The following is a 21,088-nucleotide window of genomic DNA, read 5'->3' on the forward strand; positions in this document are numbered from 1 at the left end:
GGCGGCCCGCGCCGCTCCCGCCGGCCCGGAGCCCCGTCCCTCCCCCGGCGCCGCGGCCTCTCTGAGTGGCCGCCCGTCCCCAGAGGTCCTCCCTCCTGGATGAGGGTCTTTAGGACCAGACAGACCGCCCCGCACAGCTCCGGCCTCAGTTTCCTCAGAGAACGGGACCTGGGATGCCCTTCCGCAGTCGGCGGAGGCTGGTGATGTGCGAGGTTTCCGGGTCCCACGCGGGCCTTGGAGGAGGCTGGCTGGGGGGTCCTGACTTAACAAGCCTCCTCCCTCAGGCCGGGGAGGCAGAAGGGCTTGGACCGCCTTAAGGTGGCCTGGCCTCAGTATCAGGACAGGAGGACCAGGCGTCCCAAGATCCAACCTGCCCAGGACCGCAGGCTCCACAGGGACACGGGTGGCGGGGGAGGGGGGGGGGGCGCGGGCCCGGTGCCTATCCCGGGAGCAGCCAGGATGGGGCATGAGAGAGTGGCCACGGTGCTGAGACCGGCGGGCTGCTCTGATGGACAGGACGGCTGCTCTGATGGACAGGACAGGCCAGGCTGGGGAGGGGACTAGAGTCGCACCCTAGGCCTGTGCTTGGGTCAGGCGGGAGGGTTCCAGAGAAGTGGATTGCAATAAGGGGAACCTTCAGACATGCGAAATGGGAAAACATGAGCCCCTGTCCCCGGAGGCGTGTGCGCAGAGAGGCCCCGTGGTGAGGGCGGCCATCCTCGGGCCCTGGCTGCAGTGAGTCCTGCCGTCCCCAGCGCTGCCTTACGCAGGATCTAGATTTAGCCTGTCCAGCCACATTAGTGACACATTGGCCGCTCTCCGTTCCCTTCCTGGAAGTGGCTGCTGTGGGGAATTGCCCAGAATGGGTGGCCAGGCGCCACGGGGGATCCAAACCACACTCCCTTCCCTGCCTGGGAGAGAGGGCGCTGGGGGGAGGGGGCCGCAGGGGAGGGCAGCTGGGGAGCCTCAAGCCCCTCTTCAGAGCCAGAAGCTGACCGGCTCTTCACTTACTGTGACTGGACCACTCACTTCGCCTTCCTGAGCCTCTGCTATTAATACGATGAGAACAGCCCTCCCGCCCCGCAGAGGCCGCCGGCCGCGGAGTCACTGCACGGCAGACCGCCTCCCTCCTAAGGGAGTTTACCACGCGAGGCAGGAGCAGGCTGGGTGAGGGAAGGAGCAGGGCCCAGTCCACAGGACACCCGCTGAAACGGGGTGGCAGGAGCCACCACAGGTACAGGACTGACCAGTAGCGCCACAGCCTGAGTGGCCAGCGTGGGGGAGCCGGCTGCTTCTCCTTGAGGTGCCCATCCCCACGCCGTCCCCAGAGCTGAGACCTCCAAGCCGGCTCCCAGGCTCCCCTGGGCTGGGAAGCTGGGTGCCATCGTGGTGGCCCCCTCCTGGGTGCCTCGAAGGCAGGGTCCCGCCTGGCAGATGGGGGTCTGCGATGACACGGTGCTTCCCACATGAACCATCTGATGGCGGGCGGGCTGCCATTCCCAATGCACAGATGTGGAGACTGAGGCGAGGGGACACGCCGCCCAGGAGTTCACAGCCCTGTGGCCCACGTGCATGGCAGTCCGGCAACCTGAGGAGCCGCTGGCTTGTCACCCAGCGGGCTGGCAGGGCAGCCACCGGAGACCCAGGGGGAGGGGGGCACAGAGCCAGACAAGCCTCGCCCCGCAGGCCTGGCGCAGCCAATGGGCTCCCTGCCTGGAGTGGGGTGACGTGGTGATGTCAGTGAGAAGCTCCGAGGAGCCAGGCCTGGCTCACATGCTTTTCGCCTGTGCGACCTGGGGGCGGGGAGACGTGGTGCCAGCGCCAGCGGGGTCTGCTTTCTTGGCAGCTTCCAGGCCCCATGTGTGGCTCGGAGCCGCCAGGTGTGTCCTGGAGACCGGGAGGCTGACCCAAGTGGCCCACCCTCCACCAAACGCCTCCAGCCCTTGGGACTGTGGCCCCAAAGCCCAGCCCTCCCTGGATGACCTTGGCTTTGCCAACGTGAAATACGGGCACCCCTTCCTTTCCCCCAGAGCACCCCTGAGGTCTGAGTGAGGCATCTTCTGGCTGCACACCAGGTGGGGCAGGTGCCCAGCACAGGCAGGGCTTCTGCCAAGGTCCCTCGTGCCAAGCCATGCCCACTGTGGGTGGAGGGCAGGCAGTGCAGGAGACGGCAGGCTTGGCCACTCTGGCACTGCGAGGCGGCTGCTGAGACGCCTCCCCCCGAGGGCCCGCCCGCCTGCCGTGCTTGGCTTCTGCGGGAGCTGAGCCGGACCCGCCGGGACGCGGCCGCGGGGCGAGCACACTGACAGCCGGAGCCCTGGCGCCCCCCCTTTTCTGTCTGCACAGACGCGGCCAGTGCTGCAGAAGCGGCTGGTGCTGGTGCAGACGGCGGTGCCCCCGGTCCAGACTGGCCTCTGCCAGCACCGGGGCGGTCACTGCCGGCCTCTTGGCCTCTCGGCCAGCACAGGGCCATCAGAACACATGGAGGGGACCCTCCCGAAGGGCTGGTGGGACTTGGTGAGGAGTGAGGCTCACAGACATGACAAGTGAGGGAGGGGAGACTGTCCCATGGCTGCTGGCTGCCTGGGGGGCCAGGCGCAGACGGAGGGACGGGTGGGTCACAGGAAGAGGTGGGTCACAGGTTGGGGTGGGTCAGGTCGGCAGCAGGGAGAGGGAACGGGCCCCAAAGGTCGGATGCGACTCTACCCGGCCCTGTAGGGTCCCAGAAGTCCGGGTTCTGCTGTTCTTTGACAAGGGGCCGCTGAGCAAGGCTGGGCTCCGTGACGGGCGCCCTTTGGGCCAGCCAGGCTGGGGCGTCCCGGGCTCCCCCGGGTCGGGGGAGGCCTGGGCAGTGACTGGCTCAGGGACCACCAGAGGCTGCACGCGGGGAGGGGCTTGTAGAGTGGACAGGGGGGTGAGGAGGAGCCGGCCCCAGAGGGAGGGGCTCCCCAGCTTGGACACATCTCGCCGGCGCCCCAGTGCGGAGGCCTGGCTCGGAGGGCCCGCAGGCCTCTAGCAGGAGCGTGGAAAAAGCTAGAATCACTGGGACTCGTGCCTGTGGAGGCCTCTGGTCCCCCAGCCCCTCAGGACTGCCAAGAGACCCTCCTTTTAGAAAAGAGTGGGCTGTAAAGACTCCTTCTAGCTGCTTCCCCGGGGCACTAGCAGCAGGGAGCCAGGACCGTGGTGGGGCCGTGGGGGAGGCCATGCGGAGAGCTCCGGGGGCAGACAGGCGGCTGGGGAGTCTGTCCTGGCTGTGCCCGCCCCCACGCTGCTGACCACCCTGCCCGCGCCCCAGCTCTCCCTCCCTGCGCGGCTGGCTCGGCGGTCAGGACCGCCCCCCCCGCACTGCCCAGGGAGCCTCTCCCCGCCGGGAGGGCAGGGCCGAGCACGGCAGGCTCTGACCGGCCCCACGCGCCCCTGCCCAGCTGCCCGGAAGCTGGAGCGCCAACGTTTCAGTTACATTTGACAGTGCATTCCCCCAGCACAGCACCACTGCCGCCACAGAGGGAGTTCCAGTGCGAGTCTATGGGGAGTTTGGGCTTACACTCCTCCCCTTCCTCCCCACCCCCCAGGCCTCCTCTTCCTCCCCCTCCCCCCAGGCCTCCTCTTCCCCCCCCTCCCCCCAGGCCTCCCCTTCCTCCCCCTCCCCCCAGGCCTCCTCTTCCTCCCCCTCCCCCCCAGGCCTCCTCTTCCTCCCCCTCCCCCCCGGCCTCCTCTTCCTCCCCCCCCAGGCCTCCTCTTCCTCCCCCTCCCCCCAGGCCTCCCCTTCCTCCCCACCCCCCAGGCCTCCTCTTCCTCCCCCTCCCCCCAGGCCTCCTCTTCCTCCCCCTCCCCCCAGGCCTCCTCTTCCTCCCCCCTCCCCCCAGGCCTCCTCTTCCTCCCCCTCCCCCCAGGCCTCCTCTTCCTCCCCCTCCCCCCAGGCCTCCTCTTCCCCCCCCCCAGGCCTCCTCTTCCTCCCCCTCCCCCCCGGCCTCCTCTTCCTCCCCCTCCCCCCCAGGCCTCCTCTTCCCCCCCCCAGGCCTCCTCTTCCTCCCCCTCCCCCCCAGGCCTCCTCTTCCTCCCCCTCCCCCCCAGGCCTCCTCTTCCTCCCCCAAACCCCTCAAAGGCCCTCCTTAAGGAGGGCAGTTAACCTGCTGGGAAAACACATCTTGCCAGTCCCACCGGCTGGTGAGAGCCCCTGGAGCCTGGTCAGTTGGGATAGAGCTGAGTGATTTCCCTCCCTCCCTCCCTAGCATGGCTGGCTGTTCCTGCCTCCCCCCACTCCCCCCCAGGAGGGGCTCCAGGGCTTCCTGTCCCCCCCCAGGAGGGGCTCCAGGGCTTCCTGCCCCCCCCCAGGAGGGGCTCCAGGGCTTCCTGCCCCCCCCCCCAGGAGGGGCTCCAGGGCTTCCTGTCCCCCCCCCAGGAGGGGCTCCAGGGCTTCCTGTCCCCCCCAGGAAGGGCTCCAGGGCTTCCTGTCCCCCCCAGGAGGGGCTCCAGGGCTTCCTGCCCCCCCAGGAGGGGCTCCAGGGCTTCCTGTCCCCCCCAGGAGGGGCTCCAGGGCTTCCTGCCCCCCCCCAGGAGGGGCTCCAGGGCTTCCTGCCCCCCCCCCAGGAGGGGCTCCAGGGCTTCCTGCCCCCCCCCAGGAGGGGCTCCAGGACTTCCTGCCCCCCCCCCAGGAGGGGCTCCAGGGCTTCCTGTCTCCCCCCCCTCAGGAGGGGCTCCAGGGCTGCTTGGTTCTGGGAAGGGAGCGGCTGCAGACAGCACTGCCTGGCGCGAGGCTGAAGGCACAGGTGGACTATGTCCTGGCAGACAAGGGGTGCCAGCCCCTCCCCCAGCCGGGGACACAGCTCTGGCCTCGGAGCCCACAGCCCTCACAGGCCCGCACAGGGGCCGGCAGCTCCTTTCCCAGGCCGCCCTGCCCGCCTGGGGCCTCAGTCCTCCGTCTGCCCCTCCTGGCAGCTCCCTCAGCCCAGGGCGGCCCTGGCCGTCACCACCCCCTGCTCCTGTGGAGGCGGGGCACTCCCTCCTGACACCCGCCCCTCCCGCCCCCACCCCCGCCCGCGGGCGTCCGGGCCCGGATGGCGGGTGGCGTCTTCCGTCCACTCCTGGCCCCGCCGGAGCCTGGCCGGAGCGCTGGCTCTGCGGCTGCCCCAGGCCCCGGCAGGTGCAGGGCTGCCTCCAGCCCGCTTCTTTCAGCTCTCACCGGACGGCGTGTTCCCCTTGGCTTTCAGAGCAGGAGGGAGGACAGGGGATGACACAGTGACTTGTTGCCTCCTGCATTCACCCGACGGGGTCGGGTGGGAGAGAACCTGAAACCCAGGCACATGCCCTTGACCAGGAATTAAACCCGATGCGCCAACCACTGAGCCACCAGCCAGGGCCAGACCTCATTCTGGACGTGCCCACGAGGGGAGCCATCGCTGCGCTTGCTCGGTTCACCCGGCTGTTTATGGGTCTTGTCCACTGGGAGCCCATCCTGGGCCTCAGGGAGGCGAAGGGACCGGCAAGCTCCCGAGCCGCTCCGAGGAGGGGCAGCACCACGGCTCCCGCACCCCTCCCGGCCCAGCCTGCTCCCGGGCCCTCCTGGCAGCAAGTGCCCAGCCCTGCTCCCGCCCGAGGAGAGGAGCAGGTGGGGAGGACGGGCTCTGCGGCTGCGTGGAGGGCGAGGCCGGGCGGGGAGCCCAGCGGAGGGCGCTGTGGAGGGCGAGGCCGGGCGGGGAGCCCAGCGGAGGGTGCTGTGAGCTCAGGCCGGCTCCTCCAGCCGGTGCTCCTGGTGGGCATGAGTGCACCCCACAAGGGATGGCCACGGTCCCTTGGCCTGGAGCCTCAGGCAGCTGTGTAGGCCGTGCCACCCGCCACCATCCGACCCCGGGGGGGGGGGGCTCCCCAGGCTGCTCCACCCTCGCCCAGGGCTCCTAGGACCAGGCGGGCAGGCCCTGCCACCCCGAGTCACAGCGACTCCACAGCGATCACAGGAACCACCTGCTTGTTTATTGGGATAGTTTACATGCAAGAACCCGCCTCCGACCGGCTCTGCTGGGCGGCGCCGGGCACTGCCCACGCCAGGCTCCTGGGACGATGGACAAAACACCACGCACGCCTCTCCCCTGGTCCCACGGTCCCCAGCCTCGCGGGAACCGGAGCGGCAGGCGTCCATGGCCGTCCTCTCTCTCGCACAGCCGGGCGGGCAGCAGTGGCTCCGGGGCCGCATGGCGCTAAGGGGACCGGCGTGGCCGGAGGCGGGCCCATGGGGATGGACGGAGGAGCGAGTCCTGGTGGGAGGTGGAGCTCAGGTGGTGGCTCAAGGCGGGAGGAGCACGGACCCCTCCTCGGCGCTTTTCCCTCGGGGCCCACCGACCCTGGGACCTTCCGGAAGGCTGGGCTGGAGTGAGAAGCACTGTGTGTGGAGGCGAACTGGGGGTGTTAGCAGGAAGAGGAGGAGCAGGAGTCTGGGCCGAGCCCTGCCCCGGCCCCCCAGCCGGGACCTGAGGCACAGCACGCCCACCCCAGCCCTGCCGGGACCCGGGCGGGAGGGCAGGGCAGCAGGCCCAGGCAGGCCTCGGGCAGGCAGGCCTCAGGGGCACCGAGGCGGCAGGCTCCCGGGCGGCAACAAGCCCCGTTACGAAGCTCCGATCCCGCCCCGGCCGGGAGCTGGCATCTCTGCTCGGGGCGGGCCCGGGTCACGCTGCTGCTGCCCCTGCCCAGAGGCAGCCGGAGCCGCGTCTTCCCATCTCACACAGCGAACACGGAGAAGGCAACACTGCCCGGGAAATACTGTGACAATAAATACTCGAACCCGGAACCAGGCCGTTAGTGCTGACCGGACCCCGGGATCACGTAGTGTAACTGGCGTCTGACTGACCCGGGCTGGCGGCTGCGGGGGGCTTCCCCTCTCTGGGGCTGCCCCGCCCCCGCCCCAAGCAGGGCCTGAGGGCTGTGGTCCCAGGAGGGGCCCAGAAGCTGCGGGCGCAGGAGAGCTGAGCAGCCCCTCGAAGCGCCCGGCCTGTCCCGCTTCCTGGGAGGCCTCGAGCAAGGCCACCCAGCCCCGAGGTGGCCGCTGCCCTGGATGGGCTGTGTGAGGGGGGGCTGGGCCGCGCCGTCCTGCCGCCCACAGGAGCCCGCCGCCCGCTGCCGGGGCACCCTGGCGCGGTGTGAGGGCTGCGCCTCCTGAGGCCGGTGCCCGCAGCTCCTCTCCCTCAGCCCCTCAGCCCCTCAGCCCCTGGGCTTGTGGGGCCTTCTGCATCCGCAAGACCGGAGCTGGCTCTGCTCCCGCAGGAGCGGCCCGAGTCCCCGGTGCTCAGACAGTCCTGCAGCCTCCGCATGTGGCCTCCAGGCTGGCCTCGGAGCTCGCCCTCAGGACAAGGAGAGGCCGTGCCACTGCGGGTGCAGGGCTGAGGCCTGGCCCTGTCGCCCGATGCAGCCTGGAAGCGGCAGCCAAGCTCCCTGTGCTTCGGGGTCCTCTGAGGACTGGCGTGGGGCGTCCCCTGCTGGTCCTGCCAGGGGCCACGGCCTGGCCCCAAAGCCTTCTTCCCGGAGGCAGTCTGGGGCACCCCTTGCCTCCCACCCGACAGTCCTGTGCTGTTGACGTGGCGCGGGCTGGTCGGAGCGGCAGCCCAGGCGGGAAGGCTCTGCGCCCTGGGCTGGGGACACACGGTGGCCTGGCCGAGCCTGAGCCGAGCACTGGGGCAGGCCCGCTGGCACTGACCGCGCCCGGAGGCCACGGGGTGCTGAGCTGCTGCGCCCCAGTCTCGGCGTGGATCAGGCTCTGGTGCCTCACCGGGGCCAGGAGGCGCCCGGTGAGGACCAGCCCCAGGCTGCTAGCTGCTTGGCTGGCTGGGAGAGAATACAAACCCATGGCCAGGGGTCTGGGGAGGGGGACAGGATGTCAGAACAGCCTGTGGAGAGGCTGGGGCTGTGCCCAGGAGCAGAGCAGGGGCCTCCGTGCTGCTCTGGCCCTGCAGGCCTCTGGTCTGCAAGCCTGGCACAAGAGGCTGCCAAGGCCAGGCCAAAGCCCCACGCACGGCCTGCTCACAGGCCCACAAGCTTGCCCAAACTAGCAGAGACACCACCCATGCCACCCCCCAGATGGGCACTGCGAGAGGGAAGCACACAGTGGGGCTGCAGCGGAGTGCAATTCCACAGGAGCTAACCAGGTGCCAGCGCCCACTGTCCAGTGGTCTGGGCCGCCCTCCCCACACCCTTGGCTCCCCCCAGGCCAGGGGAGTGGGCCCTGCGGCCGCCTTGGTCCAGGCTCGATGCTGAGTGAAGAAAGCAACTGGAGGAGAGACAGCCCGGTGTCTGCTCAGGAGCCAGTCCCAGGGCAGTGACTGGCGCTCCGGCAGGAAAGCGGTGCGGAGCCTGCGGTGGGCGCGTGGGCGGCAGTCAGGGGCCTCTGGCCACAGCTGTCCCACCCCCCAGAGAGGCTGCCCTGCCCGGCGGGAGGCCTGGCAGCAAACACAGTGGCATGTCCGTGGAGACAGCAGTGCAGGACGGAGGACTGAGGGGCTGGGACGGAGGAGTGGCCGGTGCCTGGATGGGGGGGACAGGTGACCTGCCATCTGGGAGCCAACCACAGACCAGCTCACAGGGCGAAGAGGGCGTCCTCGGAGCGGGCGGGCTTCCTCTGGCTGGAGGGGTTGGCGGCTGGGCCGGGCGCCTCTGCTGGGGGCGAGGGCAGGTCGGGAACCATTTCAGCAGCTCTGGCCCTTTCTTCAAGGAATTTATCAAACTCTGCAAACAAAACAGGGCAGGAGCCAGGATCGGTGGGGGCTCAAACAGCCACACCTGCCTGCACCACGGAGCCCACTCCCTCGTGCCCCGGGTCACTGCCAGGGAGGGAGCAGGCGTGACGGGCCCACAGCCAGAGCCAGGGGCTGCGCTGCCTGGGAACCCAGCCTGGATCCCCCTATAGGGGCGGGGTGGGGTGACGGTGACAGTTCAGATTCCCTCCCAGCTGCCGCTTTCCCACTCTCCAGACCAGCCCTGGAGGCAGGGCAGGGAGCTGGGGTGGCAAGCACCCCCCGCCCCCCCAGAAGCAGGGTCTAAGCCTGCAGAGGTCTGAGCAGGGGTCTGTGAGGGAGGGAGCAGCACAGGGAAAGGCTGATGGGCCCAAGGGGAGGTCCAGGAGGCAAGATGGAAGGGGAGGGGGACAGAGAGGGGAGGAGACTGGGAACTTCCCCCCAGGAGTGAGGCCTCGGGCACCAGGCCCGCGTGCCCTGTGCTGCCTCTGCGGGTGGAGCACATGGGGTGGGCACCATGCTGGCTGGGACGCTGTGTGACCGTCCCCATCAGCATGAGGTCTGGACGAAGAGGCAGGAAGCTCGGGTCCCAGAGGCCCTGCATAGGCCAGACGCCAGAAAGTGCTCCAGTGAAGGCTCCAGGTGGTGGGGCGCAGGCCCCGTGCACCCTGGCCTGGGTGGGGGGGGGGTGTAAGCTGCCAAGTGGCTGGCCAGGCCGTACCTTCGCTCGTGACGCCTTCCTCCAGGTCGTCGCCCTTCTGCGGGAGGAGCAGAGCACAGGTCACCCCAGCAGGCTCCATGCCCCGCTGTGCCAGCCCCGTCCCACTGCCCCCGTCCCACTGCCCCCGCTGTGCCAGCCCCGTCCCACTGCCCCCGTCCCACTGCCCCCGCTGTGCCAGCCCCGTCCCACTGCCCCCACTGTGCCAGCTCCATCCCACTGCCCCCGCTGTGCCAGCCCCGTCCCACTGCCCCCGCTGTGCCAGCCCCGTCCCACTGCCCCCGCTGTGCCAGCTCCATCCCACTGCCCCCGCTGTGCCAGCCCCGTCCCACTGCCCCCGTCCCACTGCCCCCGCTGTGCCAGCTCCATCCCACTGTCCCCGCTGTGCCAGCTCCATCCCATTGCCCCCGCTGTGCCAGCTCCATCCCACTGCCCCCGCTGTGCCAGCTCCATCCCACTGCCCTCGCTGTGCCAGCCCCGTCCCACTGCCCCCGCTGTGCCATCCCCGTCCCACTGCCCCCGTCCCACTGCCCCCATCCCACTGCCCCCGCTGTGCCAGCCCCGTCCCACTGCCCCCGCTGTGCCAGCCCCGTCCCACTGCCCCCGCTGTGCCAGCCCCCGTCCCACTGCCCCCATCCCATTGCCCCTGCTGTGCCAGCCCCCGTCCCACTGCCCCCATCCCACTGCCCCTGCTGTGCCAGCCCCCGTCCCACTGCCCCCGCCCCATCCCACTGCCCCTGCTGTGCCAGCCCCCGTCCCACTGCCCCCATCCCACTGCCTCCGCTGTGCCCACTGCCTCTGCCACGCTTCCTACTCCTGTCCCCGGGTTCTGTGCCAGCAAAGTACTGCTCATCTTTTTGGAGAAACAAAAACTTTGTTTTTAAAAAGCAAAAACATGAACCGCTTGAGTAGGTTTTGACCCTCCAGGAGGGCCAAAGGAAAAATCCAGAAAAGGTGCGAGCTGGCTCTTGGGGCCGTGATGCCCCCAGGCGCCGGTCCCTCAGCAGCTCTCCCGCAGGGAAGCTGCTCTCCGTGCCCACGGAGGGGCCAAACGAGGCGGGAAGTGGCGAGCCAGGAAGCCAGGGCCGGGGCCGACGCCAGGCGAGGGAGCCGAGGCGCTGTCACCTCTCACCGGAGAGGGGGTGAGGGTGGTTCTGCCACACGGACCTCACTGCGCAGACAGCAGAGGAGGGGAGAGCGGGCGTGGTGCTCCGCCTGCAGTCCTGCTGGAGCCGCCCTCTGCCCCTGGTCCCCGTGGGAGCTGAGGGCTTCTGGGAGAGAAGCTATTTCTTTTCTGGGCGTTCCCCGTGGTAGACACGATGAGGCATTTTCTTCCTCCGAAATGTGGACACGTGGCCTCCAGGGAGGTGGCCCTGTCTCGGGTCTCCGTCCCCCCTGGGAGGGACCGCACCAGTGGCCACGGCCAGCGGCGCCCTGTGCCGAAAGAACGCCCACGCTCCAGGACCAAGGCCCCGGCGAGGCGTCGCTGGGAGCAGGGCTGAGGGGTCTGCAGGTCTGGAAAGGACCCAGCCGGCCGGCTCAGGACCGTAGGCAGCCACTCCCCTGCCACAGGGCTTTTGTGCATCAGCCTTCCGCCCCCACCCTCCACCCGCCTCCTGGAGCTGCGGGGAGGAAAAGGGCTCTGTGAGGGGGGCGGCGGCTGGGGGCAGGCGCCAGTCCTCATGCCCGGCCCTGTCTCGGGACAAAGACAATGGTCTCTGGAGCAGGTGTTCTCCTGGATCAAGAAGCCAGGAGATACCAGAGAAGGGAGGCAGCAGTGCGTTTTCCTTTTTTAAATCCTCACCTGAGGATCTGTTCTACTGATTTTTAGAAAGAGGGGGAGGGGGAGAGAGAGAGAGAGAGTAACATTGATTGGTTGTCTCTCATATGCACCCCCTCTGGGGTTTGAACCCACAACCTAGGCATGTGCTCTGACTGGGAACTGAACCAGCAACCCTTCGGTGCCTGGGAGGATGCTCCAACCACCTGAGCCCCACTGGCCAGGGTGACAGTGGACTTAAAAGGGAAACAGCCCTGGCTTGTGTGCTCAGTGGTTAGAGCATTTCCCTGTGGATTGATTCCTGGTCAAGGGCACGTACCTACGTTGCAGGATCGATTGGCCCAGGATAGGACTCATGCGGGAGGCAACTGATCAATGTGTCTCTCTCAAATTGATGTTCTCTCTCTCTCTCTCCTCCCTCCCACTCTCTGTAAAAATCAATGGAATAAATATTCTCGTGTGAGGTTTAAAAAACGACAACAAAAAACAAACAAAAAAACAATACCCTGTTCATCTGTGTGTACATGTCACAATGAAAAGAAATGAAAACCAAAAACAAACCCTCAAAAACAAAACCCCACAAAAAACAAGCAGAAAAAAAAACAAAAGAAGTCAAGCACACAAGCCTGAATGGAAGTATCCGGGGAGACAGCAGGGTGCTCGGGAGCCAGCGAGGGCCAGCTAAGGGCCACAGGAGCAGCGGGCACGCCAGCTGTGGCATGTGGTGGCTGCAGGAGGCACACCCGCCCTCCTCCCGCCTCCTCCCCAGCCCCCGGGAGCAGCCCTAGGGTGTCCCGGGCCTGTCCTTGCCACACCCCACACTTGAAAGAGAAAAGTCGAGTCTCACCAGGTCCGTCCTGAGCCACACCTCAATGTCGTCCATGACAGAGGGCTGCGCAACGGGGATCTATGGAGGCGGCAAGCAGCGGCAGCAGCCGCACAGCCAGGCGAGGGGAGACAGAACCAAATAAATCATCAACACCCCCAAATGAAACCAAACAGCAAAGAAAACCCATCAGAGCAGCGGGCGTGGCAGCGAGGCAGCCGTGCATGGCAGGTGGGGAAGCGGTGAGGAGCAGGTCTAAGAGCAGAGGGCGGGAGAGGGGGGAGTACGTGTCCTTGACATGGAGAACTCTTTGACTGTAGTGCCAGGCCTCACGCCTCACGTCACGGCCTCTCGGCCCAGGCTCAAAGCACCCGCTAGTCTCAGGCCGCTGCCCTGCAGGCTGACTTTGGACTCATCGGCGATGACACTGGAGGGGCACCGTCTGCTTGAGGAGCCACCACGGGCCGATGCACTGGGAGCCCAACTGGCAGTCTGTCCAGAGGAGGCCCGTGGCCAGGCAGCACTGCAGCCGCCCCAGGCGTGGCCGCTCTCTGCCACGATGTGGCACATCCCGGGGGAGGGAGCCGGGGCCGGGCGGCCTGCAGGAGGCAGGCACCTCTCACCACCACCAGAACAAGAGCAGAGGCTCAGCACCAAAGGGCCTGTGGGCGTGAGCCCGTGTCCAGCGAGCACGTAGGCCTGAAGGCAGAGCTTCCCATGCTGGCCGCGCTCCCGCGTCAGAGATGGTCACTGGGATCTGGGGTGGTGATGGTGGGGGACCTCTAGACGTTGAGGTAAAGAAACACGGGTGCCCAGCCTAGACTTCATAGTTCGAGGACCCGCCTTCCGCACTGTACCCCCAGCGGCGCCCTCTCGGGCCCACTACTTCTAGGAAAACTGCAGCACCGCGCCCACAGCGGCTTCAGCCCAAAGCCACAATCTAGGCTGAGATCGAGTGAAAGCAAGCAGTCAGAGGGCTGTCTCAGCACTCGCCACATCTACACAGTGATGAAAACGCAACTAAAAAGAACAAAGACCCTGCGCCACGGACAGGAGACGCGCACGCCTGAAAGCCCCCGAGGCTGGGTCCTGGGAACACGCCGGCCCTCCCCTGCACCTGCACTATGGAGGCGGCCTCCGGGCCAGGCCCCGCGGCCCCGCTCACTGCTCAGACCTCCGCTTCCCTGAGGAGCCTGCGCTCGCATGGAGAGGCCGAGGCCTGGACCATCCTGCCCTCCGTGCCCTCCTCTGTGAGACAGGCTGAGCTCACGATTCCAAGCCCTTAACCTCCAGGTTGGTGTGCTGGTTTTTGAACTCCAAAGCCCGTCTGAAGCTGCCAGCTGCAGCCTTCGGAGGTACGGGACGGGCAGAGCCCCGCCTCACCCGCCCGGAAGCTCTGACACCTCAGCGCCGCTCCAATCGTCCGGAGAAGGCAGTGCTGGCCCGACCGGGCGCCAAGGAAGAGGATCTCCAGGTGAAGGCCAGTCGGACGCCCAGCGGCTCTGGGGTCGCCGCGGGGAAAGCTCCCTGGGGAGGTGCTCGGAGGCTCCCACGAGGACCCACAGGCGGCTCACCGACTTGCACGGCCTCCCAGACAGCAGGTTGTCCTGCCTGTGCTGAGCAGGAGTCAGGGGTGAAGTCACCACAGACGCATAACTCGACCTTCTCAATAAACTATCCGTGTGAAAGGAAGGAAGAAACCCAGGGACACCAGAAGTAACTGGCGCTGGCTCCTCACCATGAAGGCACTTGGCCTCCAGGCACGACTCAGTGTGGCGCTGGGGTGGAGCCAGCAGCCTTCGCCTAAGAGCAGGGGTTCGCTCGCTCTGGTTGGCCGAAACACCTTAAACCAGTGCCTTGAGTACCACACAGTGACTTCCCTCCTAACACCGCGGTGCTGCCTCCGGCAAAGCCTGTGCCTGCTCCGCACCAGGGCCCCGGGCTCAGGGAGGACCAGAGCTCCGCCCAGGCCGCTGAAGGGCGGGAGGCCGGGCTGCCCAGCTTCTCCAGGGACTGGGGCTCTGTCCTGCTGTGGCTTAGCATCTTCTTGGAGAATTATCCAGCCAAAGGCTGGCCCAAGGGGTTGGGAGAAGAGTGAGTTGGAGGAGGGAGGGAGAAAGATACAAGAAGCTGCTTGGGCAGCACCATCTAATGAAGACCAGGGCTAGAACTACCCCCCTGAGGACAGGTGGCCTGTCCTCAGGATCCAACAGGAACCGGCAGGCGGTGCCAGTGGCAGGTCCTGCCGCAGAGGCGGCGGGCGGTCTGCTGTCTGCGGGCCCTGCCCTGGCTGCAGGCAGGCAGCCTTGCTGAGGGAGCAGCGGGTGCCTGCACACAGGAAGAGGCGTCCTGGGCTCAGTGCTCTTCGGGACGTCGGGCCTGCTGTTCAGAGGTGGTCCGGGGTCCTCCGGGTCTGAGTAGGGAGCCCCCACCCCACCCCAAACCTAGGCTTTGGCAGCAGCAGACCTTTCCACTAGCCTCCTTCAGTTCTTGTGACAGACTCATTCACAGCCAGAGCTGCTGGCTGCCCAGCGTGCGGGGACTCCTCCCGGTCACAGGCTCGGGGGACAGCATGCGCACTGTCTCAGGGATTCCTTCAACTGCTGATGAGCCTGGGGTTGCTGACTTTGGTGCTTTAGTCCCAGGAGCCAGGGTCTGCCCCCCACGGCCCCAGCCCACAGGGGAGCAACCGTCTGACTTCCCATGCAAAAGGCACAGTTCTGTAGCCCCGCTGTGCTATTTGCAGAGAAGCGGGACCTCCTCCCGACGGACTCCCCCACACCCACATGAGGGGTGGTCTATGAGCCTGCGGTCGCACTCAGCAGTTCAAAAAGCTTCCAAGTAAAGAACCTGTACCCGGGGGTGTGGACAGACTCAGGCGCCACACGATGGAAATAAGGCGAAGCAGTTAGTGTGCGTGTGCGTCGTTTAAAGGGGAAAACACTGCGTCAGGCAGGGGAGGTCGGGTTAGCTGTTAGCGGGGCTTGCTTCTGGGAGCCGGAGACTGAGCTCCGGGAGGAGACAGGGCAGCTGCGACGGCCGTGTGGCAGAGGCAGGACCGCCCCCGCTGCCAAGGCCATGCTCAGAGTGACTTTTGGGGGCAGTGACCTTTTCCTTGCAGGGTTAAAAGGCATAAGGACACATGCTCGGATCCCTCCAATTTGGACAATGGAGTGGACACGGTGTGCAGGGTCCTGCTCTACAGCCACCACCTGTGGCCAGAGCCCAGCCTGCCCCTGAAGAAGCAAACGAGGGGCCGGGCAGCCCCTCTCTGAGGTCGGCTGTGAGGTCTGTAGGAACAGAGCGAGGAGGGCCTGCTGCATGGCAGGTGGAGGGCTGGGCCCCACCTGAGCAAGGCGTGCAGGGCCGCCTGCTCCAGCTGGGTGGCAGACAGACACCCTTGCATGCTGCCCTGAGAAACCCTCCCTGGCCACAGCCTGGCATGGCCCCAGGTCAGTCTCCCCTGTGTGCACCCGGTGCCACCCCTCCAGTTCCGGGGAGCGGCCCCGGATCCCTGCCTGCCTCGCCTTGCCCTTTCACACCCTCCCTGCTCAGTGGGCAGGTGCAGATCTTATTGAGGGCCTTGGGTCCCGCGGTGAACGGTCACTCCCAGCAGGGCAAGCAGCCGGACGAGGTCACCTTCTCCATGCACCAGGCAGGGCCACCCGGTCAAGAGCGGGAAGAGAGACCGCCCTGGCCAGGTGAGGCACGAGAGCCCCGCCCAGGTCCCCTGCAGAAAGGCTGCTTCCTGAGAACCAGCTGCACGTGTGATGCTAACCTCGGCCGGCTCTGCTGCTCGTCTGCTCCGTGTGTGCGTCCGCCAGAGGCCGCAGAGCCTCTGGGGCTCAGTGGGTACAACCCCTGACCCTTCGGAGCACAGCGGAGCCAGCGCCCAGTGCCGCCCGCACAGGCTGGGCCTTCCCAGCTGTCAGAGGCTGGGAGTCCGTTCTCTTAGGAGCACAGCCACAGTGACCGCTCCCCCTGGAGAGGGAATGCCGCTGAGCGCCCCACAGACAGTCAAGGCGGGAAGGGCCCTCCCCTCCCAGAGACGCTCCAGACCCCAAAGGGCCTGGACCTCAGCAGAAACCAGAGGAGGCTGCGTCTGTGGCTTCAGGAGACTGCAGACAGGAGACGCTTTGGCACCCGGCCGGAGGGGAGAGGCCTGTGCTGTCTGACTCACGGGGCTCAGCGGGGACACGGGGAAGCGCTGGGGACACGGCTCTGCGCAGCTAGTGGCCGCTCACCATTCCTTGGGTCATGAGCCAGCTGTCTATTGGCTCCAGGTCAGCGTCCCCACCTTTAACTCTCTCCTGGACGGAGGACAGGAAAGTCCCAGAAAGAAAAGTCACAGCGAGACCCATTATCAAGAAGCAACAGCACATCCCCCGGGACAGAGGCGCTCGGAGTGAGCATGTGTCATGTCAGCCCTGGCCCGGGTGCTCCCCACCACGCCCCACCTGCCTGTGAGGGGTTAGTCTGCAGGCTCTCCCAGGACAGCGCCCGTGGCGCGGCCTTTCCCGGCCCCCGGAGGCCGCGAGCCACAGACGCCCGGGCTTCTGCTCCCAGGGAGGCTCCCAGGCAGCAGGGGCGGCTCACCGGAGAAGCACCTTTACAAATCATCCCTCCTTTTTTCTAACTTACTTCTGCTTTTCCTTCCCTTTTCCTCCTCAGTTACCTGTGTGCTCATTTTCCAAGCCTTAGTTTAAACTCTAAGTTTGGCATGTTACCCTTTTTAAGTGATAAAAGTAAGAACTGACTGCACCGTGGAGGCGTGGCCATTCATCTCCCCTCCCTCCTGTCTTCCTCCCTGACCAGTTCGCCTTCCGGCAGTGCGGGTCAGTGTATGGACATGACCGAAGCCCTGGCCTGCAGGTGCATGCGAGCCAGTGTGTGAGGACACAGATACAAAGACACACACACAGGTATGAAAACACACAGACACACAGAGACAGATATACAGATACACACAGATAAACAGACACACACAAAGATATCTAGACACACACACACACACACACACACACACACAGATAGACACAGACACACACAGATATATACACACATATAGACACACACACACGCAGAGCTAACAGGAATCCTGCTCCCCGCATTGCCCACCAAGCAGTCAGCATAAAGAGAGAGCAGCCTGTCACCACCACGTGAAGACATGCTGAACTCAGCAAGGCCTTTGAAAGCGGAGGCTGGCCAACCCACAGGTGAAGGGTGGGAAGCTGGCCACATGTCCTAAGCTCTGGCCCAGGCACAGGCAGTGATAATGGTGAAGGTGAGGTAGGGTACAGGTTGGCATGGACAGGGCAGGCCCTGGAGACCGAGTGGGAAGCAAACCAGGACAGCCTGAGTGAGGGACGGGCTGCAGGCCAGGCCAGGGAGGGCCGGGAGGAGGGGCACCCTCACGTGGCAGGGCCTCAGCCCAGCTCCTAAACACCCTCCCGGAGCCAGGAGGGAGGACATTCCATAATAAATAATGGTTAAACGGAGCCGTGGCTGCTGCACACATTTTGGGAGTTCAGTCTCAGGTGTGGGTACCACTGCCCACCCTTCTGTGGCAAGGCAGGGGCTGAGCGGAGGCAGCTGGCTGGCTCTTCTGTGCCTCCTGGCGGCCAGGGCAGAGGGACGCAGTTGGCCAACCAGGAGGAAGGAGGTGGTCCTTCCCCAAGGTGAGGTGTAGGAGGCCAACACTGGCATTTGGGAAGCAACTCCCATTCGGGGTCAGAGGGGCCATGGGCACGCCCTTTCCTAGCTCAGCCCGCCCCCTCCCTGCCCCTGCAAACAAACATTCACCCACACCGCTTAGCAGACGGAACAAGCTCAGGAGAAACATGAAGACACAACTCCTTTCCCCCGCGAAGATCTGAGACTTACAGAAACCGGGGTGCCTTGGGGCCAGACGAGCACCATCCTCCACTTCTGCCTTATCTCTGGTCCTTCCCGCCCTCCACCAAGCCAGCATCTGCTCCATCACCTCGCCAGCTCTACCAAACTGTCCGGCAGAAAAGCAGGGCTAGACCTACCACTTCGGAGAGCTGTTTCCGACTGTCTAGGGCAGAAGTGAGTCCTCCGGCAGCCTGGGGGTCCTCACAGGTTACCCTGGAGACGAAGCAGCACAAGCAGAGTCAGCGCCCCAGGGGGTGGGGGTGGACTGCGGTCCCTGCCTACCCATGGCACCTTCCTCACAGGCACTTAGAACGTTCCGAGGCCTTGGCATGGGCAGAGGCCAGGGCTCAGCTGTTGGTCTGCCTGCCTGAGGCTGGGAGGTGTTGCCCTCCCCCGGGCTTGGCACTGCTCCATCACCCCCTCGAGTAACAGCATGGGCACCTCTCCACCTCTAAGGCGAGAGGACAGGGTGTGGGGGGCACCCGAGGCTGTGGAGCGAGGTCCCAGCAGCAGCCAGTGCATCCAGGAGCGGGGCCTGGGCTGGCTGTCCTTGGGCCTCCCTATGACACGGGGATTGTCTATTTTGGAATAAACTCCCCCAATTCCCTCTGGCTCCTCCTGGCCAGAGCAGCTACCAGGGAAGCCCCATGCACACTCCCGGGCGGGAAGCCTCACTGCCAGCCGGCGTCCTGCCGCTGCCCTCCTGGCTGCCTCCCCTCCAGCCCAGGCAGCAGCCGCGCCGGAAGCAGAGAGCAGCAGGGCTCCCGGGCCAGCGGGGCTGGCGCTCCCTCATTCAACATCTGTCTACTGCCAAGTCCTCTCAGCATATTCCAAAGCTCCTGGCCGTCCTGATGGTAAATAGAAGGCCTCTTTGTGTTGGCCCGTGACCAGGCCTGGATCAATCTCCCCACGTAGCTTCCAGGAGCCACTGGAATGACCCCCACGTACGCCTTGCGCTGCTCGGCTGCGGAGCTCCCCGTGGTCTGGGCGCGCGTGCCAGCGCTGTCCGGGGGGGCGCACTGCTGGAGCGCACTCAGGGTGCCGCTGACGCTCTCTGCCCCCAGGTCTGCGGCAACAGGAGAAGCGAGATGAGACGAAGGGGTCAGGGACTTCACGGGGTCCCAATGTTCAGACGCCAGGTGAGCAGGTGAAAGTTCTGGGGGGAGGGCAGGGGCACACCCAGGTCACCCTGTGCAGGAGGGGCCACGGGTGCGGTCGGTCTAGGTGGAGAAGTCCTTCTGAATGGCAGGGGGAGCACTAGCAGTGGAAAGGTGGCGCCCGGGGCCAGGTCCTCACAGGTTCCCTGATGCCTCTGTGTCGGGGGCTCTTCGTTACCTCAGTCACCACGTCTAAGGGCCTGGAGCTGTATCTATCTCTGTGACAAATATTTTGCAGATACCCACCATGTTCAGAACTAGGTCATGAGTGAACCAAACTGAATCTGATGTGGACCGTGGTCTCAAGGAGTCACAGAACAGGTGAGAGGCAGACAGACAGACAGCAGTAGTACTTGGGACAGTGGACTCTGTGTGGGGAGGGGAGACACAGGCAGGTGCAGGCGGGCAGTCAGGGCGCGTGCAATGAGCAATGCCCTGGGAGCTAACGGAGGACAGGCTGGCAAGGCAGGTGGGGACGGTTGGGAAAAGCCTCAAATGCCAAGAAGGGAGTGGGTGAAAATGTGAGACCTCTTTAAGGAAGGGAGGCAGCATAACTCAATTTAATTCTGGGAGAATCCAGTGGCCATATGCTGGATGGACTGAAGGAGAGAAAGCTGTTCTGAAAGAGAAACAGGGGCTACAAATATGAGATACTGAGAAGCCAAAAATAAAAGCTCGATTTAATTAAAATAAAATGAAGTTATAAAGATAAATGTTAAGAAACTAGAGGCCCGCCGAAACCGGTTTGGCTCAGTGGACAGAGCGTCAGCCTGCAGACTGAAAGGTCCCAGGTTCGATTCTGGTCAAGGGCATGTACCTTGGTTGCGGGCACGTCCCCAGTGGGGGGTGTGCAAGAGGCAGCTGATCGATGATTCTCTCTCATTGATGTTTCTAACTCTATCCCTCACTCTTCCTCTCTGTAAAAAATCAATAAAATATATTTTTAAAAAAAGAAAAGAAAAAGAAACTAGAGGCCCAGTGTACGAGATTTGTGCACTGTGGGGGGACGGGAGGTGCCTCTCAGTCCGCCTTTGTTCTCCTGCAGTCTAGTAGCCCTTGGGGGATGTCTGTCTACCGGCTTGGGGACAGGCCTAAGCTGGCAGACAGGCAGACAGACAGACATCCCTTTTGCAGTCCAGGACCTCTCACTCCTAACCACCTGCCTGCAGCAGAGGTAGGAGAGGCTCCTGTCATTACCGCTGAGCTTGCCAGAGATGGGCCCAGCTTCTTGCTGAGCAGTGCTCCCCTGTGGGAGCACACTGACCACCAGGGGGAAGCTCCTGCATTGAACGTCTGCCCCCTGGTGGTCCATGCATGTCATAGTGACCAGTCATTTGCCTTTTGGTCGATTTGCATATTAGGCTTTTATCATATAGGATAAGAAAACAGAACAGCAGGGTGGGCGAAAGAATTTTGAGCCTGGCCAGTGTTACTCAGTTTGTAGGCATCGTCCAGTGAACCAAGAGGTTCGATTCCTGGTCAGGGCACATGCCCAGGTTGCAGGCTTGATCCCCAGTGGGGGATGTGCAGGAGGCAGCTCATCAATGTTTCTCTCTCTTTCCCTCTCCCGCCCCCTCTCTCTAAAATCAAATTTAATATAATAAAAGAGCTTTGAGAGGGCCATGCTTATTATTTCAATACTATAATACAATAAATTGGCATCATACTGTGTATTTGCAGCACTATAGTCATATTTAAACCAAATGAACTGTAGAAAGCAGTGCTTCTTGTTTCAGATTTCAGACAACACTTTAGCTGACGTTACTTCGACAAGAGCAAGTATGTTAGTGCCGTCCCTTCTTATTTCCAAGCCAGTGGCAGACATCACCAATCAACCCCAGACTCCTCTTCCAAGCCCTGAAGTGGCGACAGCACCCCACTTAGACCTGTGCTCCGAGCTGCCCGTGAGCAGAAACCTGTCTTCCATCCTCGGCTGACCTAGTCAGTATTGAGAAGGAAAGCGCTTCGACCATAAGGAATATTCCAGATAACACA

General features: G+C 64.7%; 1 protein-coding gene and 1 long non-coding RNA gene across 10 annotated transcripts in view; both read right to left on the bottom strand.

Moving 5' to 3' along the window:
* Positions 1–5,948: 5,948 nt before the first annotated feature.
* Positions 5,949–7,117, bottom strand: LOC123652933. The gene is made up of 2 exons (XR_006742516.1): positions 6,041–7,117; positions 5,949–6,010 (listed from the first exon to the last, which is right to left on the bottom strand). It is a non-coding gene; the product is annotated as an uncharacterized LOC123652933 (long non-coding RNA).
* Positions 7,118–7,149: 32 nt separating this feature from the next.
* Positions 7,150–21,088, bottom strand: part of TOM1L2 (target of myb1 like 2 membrane trafficking protein) — a 129,026-nt gene continuing 115,087 nt past the window's right edge. For 5 of the 9 annotated variants that reach the window (XM_036452251.2, XM_045586454.1, XM_036452250.2 and 2 more), the window contains 6 exons: positions 18,885–19,002; positions 18,074–18,149; positions 16,286–16,351; positions 12,063–12,122; positions 9,439–9,475; positions 7,150–8,709 (listed from right to left, as the gene is read on the bottom strand). In XM_036452251.2, the coding sequence (XP_036308144.1) occupies positions 8,561–8,709; positions 9,439–9,475; positions 12,063–12,122; positions 16,286–16,351; positions 18,074–18,149; positions 18,885–19,002 (506 nt within the window). In that variant the 3' untranslated portion in view covers positions 7,150–8,560. The remainder of the gene's footprint in view (positions 8,710–9,438; positions 9,476–12,062; positions 12,123–16,285; positions 16,352–18,073; positions 18,150–18,884; positions 19,003–21,088) is intronic. The other 4 variants (XM_036452246.2, XM_045586453.1, XM_036452248.2 and 1 more) reach the window with 2 other exon arrangements.

Source organism: Pipistrellus kuhlii, unplaced genomic scaffold (assembly GCF_014108245.1).
Source record: "Pipistrellus kuhlii isolate mPipKuh1 unplaced genomic scaffold, mPipKuh1.p scaffold_m20_p_23, whole genome shotgun sequence".
NCBI classification, from domain to species: Eukaryota; Metazoa; Chordata; class Mammalia; order Chiroptera; family Vespertilionidae; genus Pipistrellus; species Pipistrellus kuhlii.